Consider the following 10,244-nt stretch of genomic DNA (forward strand, 5'->3'; position numbering starts at 1 on the left):
GAAATTTAGAAGTGTTACTTCTCTTTTACCCATGATTGCACAGAGAATATTGAAAATCCTTGATTTTCAAAAATATTACACAAAATATTAGAAACATCGACGAAAGTGCATTGTTACACTAGCAAACACGTAATAAGATTATTTAAGAGAGAAAAAAGATCCCACACAAACAAAAAAAATATATTAATAAAACAGAGTAAGATGTATCATGTACCTGCAACTTCCACTTTACTGTGGAACACTCACCATTTCTCCACTGAGTGGATCATAAAATCTCTCAAGCAGCTGGACAACCGTGCTCTTTCCACAGCCACTGCTACCAACAAGAGCCAGAGTTTGTCCCTTTTCTACATTGATGTTCAAACCTCGGAGCACTTTGGCCTCTGGTCGGGTTGGGTAGTTAAATGCCACGTCATTGAATGTTATGTTTCCACCAAATATGTTCTGATTGAAACGGTAGAGTTAGATCAATTTTTTAGGCTAATGTAACAGATCATAAAAGACTATGACGAATATTCATACAAGAGATCAGTGGGAATTTTTCCAAAGGACCAGACTTTTTTTTTTTTTCGCCAGGAATTAATATGTAGTGGGAAGTTATTGTGAAAAAAACAAATTCTCTCCTAAATATACCTAATTGTCTCCTAAATATGCCTATCCTATACCTACTCTGCAGGTATATTTTAACTAAAATTCTGTTCCATAAACACAAATTTTGGCAGCTTCTCTTACACTATCTATTAGACAAGATTGCATTTTGGAAAGTAACAATAACTCTAGGTGGGTGACTTCTGTCTGCTTTGCAAGGACCTTATTCATATTGTTGGCATGTTCTTTGCTGATTTTTTTCCATTATTGTCTGTAAAGATACTGAAAATGATCTACTCATTTTGTTCTGTACACCAAATCAATCTTTCTACTTAAAGATATTTTCTAATTAATTTACTACAAAATATAGTATAATATATGTAATATGGATATATACCTACACAATAAGAAACATAGTTCATGTGAATGAGCATATATAAAACATAATTACAGACATATGCAAATGACCAATCAACATAACAGCTCAAATGTATGATACTTCGTAAGACTTGATAGCTATTTTTCTTTATTATGTCTGTATATATATGCATCATAGACATATATATACATAATAAACACAAGGTTTAGAATATATATGTGATAGTTGTCTGGAATGTTCTGTCCTCTTTGTTATATGACCGGCCACATGCACCCATATGTTCATATACATTGCTGGTTACTAAAGCGTATGACAATCTATTACGGACAACTTGTAAATAAGTTATCCCTCAAAAATTTCTGGTTAAATATTAGTGGCCTAGTTATACATTCAAGATGCATGCTCAGGTGGCTTCATGCAAGAAAGTCTTGAAAAATAATTTCTGCTGCATCCACCCTATTTCCACTGGCTCTTAAAGATGCTTCACCAAGAGACAGGGGATATTTTGGCAGGAGAAGACACAAAGTAAAACTTAACCCCATAACCCCAGTTTGGTTGGATGAATCAGATGTGAATGGGCTCACAGAGTACCTGGTCTCGGTAGCTATGGAAAGGTAGTAGGAAAAAAAAAAAAAAGAAAACCAGGCTTGAAATAGATCAGAGGAGTATGCTATGCTGTGCATAACACTGTGCTTACTTACAGGCTTCTCTCCCTCCTCGCTGTAGCTATCTATGGAGGGTTCTCTTTCAAATAGCATGAACAAGTGGGCAGCTGACATCTTGGCTTTGGCGTAGTCTGGAGTGAAAGAAGTGCTTTGTCCTAATGCCATTGCGCCAAATACAATAGCTGAAAAAACTCTGTAAAGATAACAAGGAGAAAAATATATTGACATCGATGTGGCAAAGGCAAGAAAAGCTTTTAGGGGCGGATTAGAGGCTTCAGATAAATACTCATTAATAAGGCTGAAGTAGGATAAGAGCTGTCTACTGCAAGCTCTGTGCCTTTTTTCCTTACTGAGAAAATCCCCAACTTGTTTGTAAGGAGGAGGGTAGCACTCTAAGCTTCCCTTCCTTGCCCTCTTGTCTGGATTTATTTGAAATGGATGTGTTGATTTCTCTATCTGTTCTTAATTCATGAGATGTGGTAGGATGTATAGTTTCTTGCAGCTCAGTTTCTTCATCTATAAAATTGAACGTATTAGTTGTGGAGCAGTCTGAGAATTACGGAGAAATTTGCCATTCCACATTTCCTTTGAATGGCTCAGTCTTCCAGCCACGATCAAATCCTTGAGTTCAGGAGAAAAAGATAAAAGCCAAATGGGAGATGAGAAAGAGGCATGAAATCTGGGATGAGCAATGGGCGGCAGGAGACACATGAGGAGAAGGGATTCACTTGCATGCGTAGGGAAAGGGAGGGTAACGCTGGTATTTGAGAAGGGGTTGGTGTAATCAGGGTAAGAAGCAGCTTTAGCTTCAGCAGCATTTTTTTTGCCAGGCAGGAGTGCGGCAAGTGCTGAAAGCAAGTGTGGGGTGTGCATGGGAGACAAGGTGGCTATTGACAAACATGGACAGGGATTTCAGCTGCAGGGAGAAAAGCAAAAGACTTGGTTAGATGCTGGAGATAGGGAGGGAGGAAAGAGAAGGCTGGAAAGGTGCCAGTGAGTGGGAACGACTCACTGGAAACACTCGGACAAGCTTCTTCGGCTCTGGCTGAGCATTTCCCAGATTGGGTGTTTGCTGAACCTTTCTCCTGCTCCCCACCTCTCTTTTGCCAGGGCTTGTAATTTCCTCACCTCAGTTTCACTCGGTACTTGCTCCACTTACCTTTTAATCTCATCCACCTATGCTCCTTACAGCTCAGGCATGTCATTCTGTTGTTAAAGAAACCTTGTTGGCCATGCAAACAAGAAACAGCTTTGCTTTGCCTGTTCTCTTGTTGCCTTCCTTTTCCCCCAGGTCACCCGATTACAAGGAAAATTGTATGTATGTAGCTAAACACAGTCTAAAATCATCACTTCTTTTGGATTTGTAATAGTGTAAGGAAGAAAGGGGAATGTAAGGGTGAAAAATGGAAGACAGAAGTATTTTTTGATTTTTTCAGTTCATACTCTATGATTTCACGATACCTATAGAAAAATCACAAAACACCAAATAGACAAAAAAAGAACCTAACAAAGAGATACTTACAAAAGCACATCTTTAAACTGCATATGTTGGTTTCTTACTAGATAGGCACCAAACCTAAAACACCCAGCATAAGTAAAGTATATAATAGCTTGTGTAAAGGCAAAAGTAAATCCAAAGATATGTGCCTTCTTTACAGAATTTCTGTAACAGAAAAAACATATAATCATGATCATATTTTACATCCACTAGTAGCAATCAAGAATGTGAAGAGTATTCTATAATTAAAAGGAATCCACAAGTCCTTATTATTTTGAAGTAAAATAATCTCCAGCTCTTTTTAAGATCTTAACCTAAGACATAATCATTCATACAGTTGCAATTCAAAGTTTCAACTGACACATGAGGAAAAACGTCAAGAACTTCAGAATTTCTACAAAGCAGAAATGAATTCAATAGAACAAATCTTTGTGCTTTATCTTATAGAATCACAGCATCATAGAATCATTTCAGTTGGGAGAGAACCTCAGGATCATCAAGTCCTAACTCTGGCACTAAACCATGTCCCTAAGAATCTCGTCTAAATACCTTTTAAACACCTCCAGGCATAGTGACTTCACCACTTCCCTGGGCAGCCTGTTCCAATGCCTGACAACCCTTTCCATGAAGAATTCTTTCCTAATATCCCATCTAAACCTCCCCTGGCACAACTTGAGGCCATTTTCTCTTGTCCTATCACTTGCTACTTGAGAGAAGAGACCAACACCCTCCATGCTACAACCTCCTTTCAGGTAGTTGTAGACAGTGATAAGGTCTCCCCTCAGCCTCCTTTTCTCCAGGCTAAACAGCCCCTTACATTGAACCAAAGCAAAGGACAATTCATGAAGTTTCATATGATCTGCAACAGTACTTTGACAAAATAGCAGAGTAAATGAATACAGAAGCTGCTATGCAGGTCTACCCTTCTGGTTCCATCTTTGGGAAAATCCCACTGATCTGTATATGAATTTTACCGAAAAATACAGATAAAGACTCACTTTTGGTTTGTTAAACAATAGACTCCCTCAGAAGAAAGGGCTTGTGATTGTAAGAATTAATTAAAAATTCCATTTCCAGAATTACAGCAGTCAATAACATCATGGAGACATTGAGGAAAAAAGAAAGTAATTTAGAACTTTACCTTTAGAACATTAGCCAAAATGTCAAGAACATTAGCTTGAAGGGAAAGATAACCCATATTTTTATGTCAAAGCTGAGTTTGGAATGAAAAATTTTATGATGCACTGACAGATATAAATTATGGTTCAGTTTATTGGTGATAATTTATGTTCATTTTAAAAAGGAATATTTCAGTAACTATTTTAAAGAAGCATTCTTTTACCTATATGACGCTTGCAAACCTTGTCCATACATAAGCTCAAATTTTCTTTCCTGAGTCAATGTAACAACAGTTCGAATATTTTCTATGGCTTCTGAAGCAATCTGTATTGGAGAGCAGATATCCATCATCAGAAAAACAAGATTATATGAAAATTTTTAAACATAATCTGATAAATAGAATAACTGCAATAAAAGTATGCCTACAATACTGTTGAAAGCATGGTTGCAACATTTGTAGATATGCTGCTGCTAAATATATCCAATTAGCGTGGATTATATCAGTGAAGGTGAGACAGCATTCATTTTAGCACAGGCCAGCAATGGGATTTTATTTTCCAGTGAACTTGTGCAACCTGTCCCAAGGATGATGCCATGCAGCTGTCATGGCTGTGGGAGCCCAGACAGGAAAAACTGAACAAGCTTCATCACCTGCAAATGCATTTGGGAACGCAAAGTAAACTACATGTCCACATTTTCAAAAGCAACTAGTGATTCTGAGCTCAACCATAAAGAAATGATTTTTCCCAAGGTTACATTCTCAGCATTTTTGGAAAATGAGGAGTCTTTCAAAACTCATAAAGGAGAAACTCCAAACCACTGGCCAATCCTAAAAATGTAGATACAGATTTTCCTGGCCCATATGGCAGCTCGGCATATAATTCTATTAATTTTGTATCTTTGAAAATCTTCCTGGTTTGCCACAGAAGAAAAATTAGAGAAGTTTTCCGAAATGATTAATGATGTTAGGTACCCAGAACTAGTGGCAGATCATACCTTAATTCTCTCAGTGCTTCCCAAATATTAAGGGGATTCACTTGTAGTTAATTAATATCATCAGCAAATCTTTTCATAACAGTAGTCGATTTAGCCTTGGTCAAGAATCCAGCAAATCAAAACTCAAAATGCAAAGCATCTTGGAAAGTGACTTTGTAAAGTATATTCATAGAGCACTGCAGTCATATCAGCTTATAATTTAGTTCCAATGTACACATTTTAGGGGAAAAGAAAATGAAAAATTATCCACTGTCTCGAAAGTGACCCAGGACCTGGGACTCAAGCTCAGTTCTTTCTCACATGTTGTCACGCATGTAAGATTCGCACACCATGGAATCCCACCACTTCCACAGAAGCTCCTGCAGTGTCTGTGCTGCTCCAAATCGTGTGCTCATGGGTTGTACCAGGAGCTGACGGGCTCCATTAGGTAAGTGTGTGATGAATCCTGCCGCTCATAAGGAAGGCGCGAAATACATTTACTCTCTTTTAGCTCTATTGTTTCTGCACTACCTTTCAATGAGAGCAGTTTATTTTTATCTCTGGTGTGTGAAGATGGTGTTTCTCCACAGGCAGTTTTCCAGGGAGAACCCCTCTTTCAAAGAGAAGAGTAGATTTTTACCTAGAGCTAAAAATAGATGCTTGGGACTTGTTTTCCTTCAGGTTTGCTTGATCTGTTGAATGTGAAACATTTTGCTGAATTGCTATGGAAATATATGTTTTACGTTTTGCCAGAAACTGGGAATCTACAAAAAATTGTTTTGACTAATACAGTCTGCCAAAACCAGATATTCAGGTCATCGTCTAACAATTACATAACTGTTCTTACAAATAGTCTCCGAGGAAGCTGGCATGAGATAGTGATAATCAGCTGTAAATAACCTGACTATGAGATAGCTTTAAAATATTTTAGTGCATAAGAATGTACTCAACAAGGTTACTTTTTTGGCAAAGCTTTATGAATAATTAGTGATGGTATCTTGAATTTTTTCTTGATTACCCTATCATGTAAAGAAGAACAGATGTCTTTTTTTTTTCCCAACAAATATAATATTTTAAAAATAAATCTCTTTTAACTTCTTATTTTAATATATAACAAAACACCTCTAGCCTTCTGAATCATCAGCTTTTACTGTAAATGTAGAAAATAGCTTGGAAGCAAACATGACTCTCAGCCTTCAACTCAGTAAGAAAAAGGAAAAGCCTGGCAGGTCTAAATACATGAGAACTAACCTCCAAAAACTTAACTATACCCATGCATTTAGCAGACCCTTCTTTCTACATCATTACTTCTACATAATAATTAGAATAAATACTTAGACAACCTACAAATAAGAAACACAACAGACTAAGTAGCATGAGGGATAGGATATTGAAATAATTAAATAAAGCGGAAAAACTAATGTAACTGCTCATAAATATTATCTGGGTCCTCTACAAACACATTTTCTTTATGTCTGTGTTACCGATAAGAATAGTTTTACAGATGTGTAAAGTGAATTTTTAATCTGCGCAAACAATTTTTAAATGCTTTGAGGCTGAGAAGCTTTACAGTTGTCTTACTAAAAACCTTTAATGAATTTGCTCCTCTTAGAAGCAAGATTGTTCTGGATTGTTTCTTCGTTTTTCTAACGGCCAACCTGTGGGCTCACAGAGGTTTCCAAGTTCCACTTCTGGTCCTTGCATTACTCTCTCTTGCCTTTTCCCAACCACTGCTATCAGCCAATGCTGATAAGTAGCCAGTGCAATCATTGTATGATCTGGAAAGTGACATAGAAGATAGATAACAATTTTAGCCAGATCATCAGCCAGTGCGATGATTGCACTGGATACTAATTTCAAAAGAGTGTTGTGAGACTTTGCTTGTTAAATTCAAGTTGCATTTTAAGCCTCAACTGAAAACTGTTGTAGAATTCATGATAAATAAAAGATGAGTTAATTCCCTTGAATTCTTTTGACTGTTTGTTACGTTTTTACTGGATTTATAGATTTATATCAAAATGCCTGGCAGGCAAAACCGAGAGGAGTTTCTTTTTATTTTAGTGTGAAAAGGGCTAGGAGTAAACACCCCAAACCATTTTCTAATCAGGCTCGGGGCACAGAAATGCCTTGGAGAAACTTTCCTAATATAAATCATGGAAAGAGCTAATAAGATTCGCTGTGCCCAGACTCCACTGCACAACTGACGATGGTATAATTGGGAGGGAGGGAAAGGGCAGAAGATCACACAGGTGTTGTGCTGCTTGGGATGTGTCAAAACCCCTGTGGCCACAAAGCACTGTCTGTCCTGAGACGGCACGTCTTGGGAAGCGAGAGAACAGTTCTTCTCAAAGTTATGATATGAAGTGACACCCTCCCTCTTTGCTGCCACACTCTCACTTTTGTTTGAAGCAGATTCCCAGGCTCCTGCTTCTCTTCCCAGCTGAGAGGGGAAGAAATGAAAACCAGAGCGAGAGCCTGCAGGGCACGGTCAGCTACGCTGTCACCGTGATGTTTCGTGCATCCTTGTCACTGGTGGCTTCTATACTGTACCTTTTTATATTAATTTATATTAATTTTATATTAAGCCCACAGACAACTGCAAGGTGTGAGAAATTTTCAGCTTCATATTTGCTATATCACCGTTCTGTCAGAACAATACAACAATGTAGACTTTTACGTATTTGAGGAGTCAATTCTTGATCCATCACCAACATCCCTATTAAGCAACATTGTGTATTACAACATAAAAATAGATAAAAACGTCACTGATCCCACCTTTCCTGCAATTTCCAGTTCCTTCTTATCTTTTTTTGCATGTCCAGCAAGCATCTTCATTTCAATCATTTCTGTAACAGCAATAATTGGCACAATGGCTAAAAGCAGAAGAGTCAGCTGCCAGCCATGGATCAATGACAAAACAATCCCAGTCCCAAGATTAGCTAAATTTTGGGCAACTAGTGCCAGTCTGGAACCTGTAGCCTGGAAAAGAATGAAACCATTGTAAATTACTCTGTTTTATTTGAAAACTAGACAGGAAATTTTTGTTACCTAGACAAATGTGATTTATTCACTACAGGACATCTGAAAATGTTTAATTTGGTCTAAATATTCTGCAGAACTGGATGCTTTATCTTTTGAAAAATGATTCTGTTATACAGATCATTCCGTCAAGTCTTCTGTGTCTTGTGTAGCCTTTCTCCTCTGTTTCCATCTATTCACTCTGATTTATAGTCCTTGTTTTCAGGTTATGCCCCAAAAACCAAAAAGACATTTCATAAAGCTCATGTTTTTTATACATAGAACCATGACTTCAAACTTGCTAGGTCTCCTGAAACACGACATTTCCTAACCTGGAGTCTGAGATGACCATTTTTTCTCTCTGACCACTTTTAAGCACTTGTACAAACACAGTGCTGAAATGAGCACAATTCTCATTTTGAGGCATAAGCTCAGGAATTTAGTTCATATTTGTAGCATTTAGTATGGAAACACAATGCTGTCTAGGTATCCAAGCAGGTTGGAGAAAAAACTTTAAATAAATGGACTCCTTGGATGACTCATTTATACTAGCGACAACAGGACTGAACACTAGTATGAACTAAAAGCAAATACATATAAAAAACATATCTTACCCACTATTATGATAATAATTTTTTTTGTGACACCAAAATAAATATTCTTTAATAAATACTTGTTTACTAAATAATACTAATTATTTAGTAAATAATAACAGCTTCCAGATGACTGTGCGTGCAGGATTTCTGCCTATCAAATACAATCTGTAACTTACTCCATGCTAAAGCAGATATGAAAAAAGCCAGTGAATGTTACTTACTCCTTTCACTTGTAAGGCATCATTAGCAAGTCTCGTAATTAATGCTCCAGTGTTATTTTTGGGATCATCGAACCAGCTGATGTCCTACAACATGAAATCTTGTTATTATAATCTTAAAATTTTTAGAATGCACATCGCCTGATTAGGCTACATAAAATAATTTAATCACTTTGGATTACAATGGGATGACATGCGTGATATGGTGTTTCTAACATGTAACCATAAATACAATAGACCTAAATGTTTAATAAAGATATGGGAACACCAAATTAAAACCTAAGTTGTATTAACAATGTGTATCTTTTTTGCAATAGCACAAACAACACCATGTTATTTCATATTCGATGTAGCTTTACGAGAAATTTTCGCTTGTGAATTTAACAAGTTTTTGATGATCAGATGCTCACCAAATAGCAATACCAAAGCATCTGCCATTTAAAGACAATTACTTGGGCGTATAACATGCATCTGCAAAGACTACTAACTAAGCAATATACTGTCTCTTGTTATAAAGCTAAAAATACATCTTAATTCTCTGTCGGCTACAAGTACTGTAAAATCTGTTTCTGCTGCGAAGTGTTTTGAAAGTCTGAGTGTTGCTGCAAAATCTCTGTGGTGTCTGAGAAGACATATGTAAAATGATATGCAGTGCTGGGAGATTGCTCAAGGCTGCCTCTTTCTCATCTGGGAGACACTATTTTCAGTGAAAAAATGTCAATCATATAGTTTTGTATCTCATTAACAATTCATATTAATTGGTCAGAGGGAGCAGTGACTCTAAAGCACTTATTTGAAAACTAAAATGTTTGAATTAAATGTGAAACATTTGTCTTACTTAAACCTAAGTAAAAATAAAATATTCACTCTTTCCTTCAAATTTGACAAATTTCAAACCAAAAAGATCACTATAATGAAACAATCTAACTATTTGTATCACTTTATACACGCATAATTCTTACCAACAGTATGGTATTTTTCTGTAATAACTGTCCATAAGATTGCTGTAAGAGCTTTTATATTTCCTACCATTAGTTTATAAATGCATAACCTTCAGATCAATAAACATGGTACGTTTTGATTTTAGGCGTTTTATTACAGGTGAGGGATTATTTTTAAGTGCAGTAAAGCACTGTATTCTTAAATACAGTATGAAAAAAATATGTAAAACAAACAGGTTCACTGTGG

The 10,244-nt window shown here is 36.6% G+C and overlaps 1 protein-coding gene across 1 annotated transcript in view; it reads right to left on the reverse strand.

Moving 5' to 3' along the window:
• Positions 1-10,244, reverse strand: part of LOC135985909 (ATP-dependent translocase ABCB1-like) — a 50,653-nt gene that overhangs the window by 5,412 nt on the left and 34,997 nt on the right. Inside the window, exons 19-24 of the mRNA XM_065629609.1 lie at positions 9,060-9,143; positions 8,000-8,203; positions 4,473-4,573; positions 3,155-3,295; positions 1,669-1,825; positions 247-444 (exon numbers count right to left, since the gene is read on the reverse strand). Coding sequence (XP_065485681.1) covers positions 247-444; positions 1,669-1,825; positions 3,155-3,295; positions 4,473-4,573; positions 8,000-8,203; positions 9,060-9,143 — 885 coding nt within the window. The remainder of the gene's footprint in view (positions 1-246; positions 445-1,668; positions 1,826-3,154; positions 3,296-4,472; positions 4,574-7,999; positions 8,204-9,059; positions 9,144-10,244) is intronic.

This window comes from Caloenas nicobarica, chromosome 2 (genome assembly GCF_036013445.1).
Source record: "Caloenas nicobarica isolate bCalNic1 chromosome 2, bCalNic1.hap1, whole genome shotgun sequence".
In the NCBI taxonomy this organism is placed as follows: domain Eukaryota; kingdom Metazoa; phylum Chordata; class Aves; order Columbiformes; family Columbidae; genus Caloenas; species Caloenas nicobarica.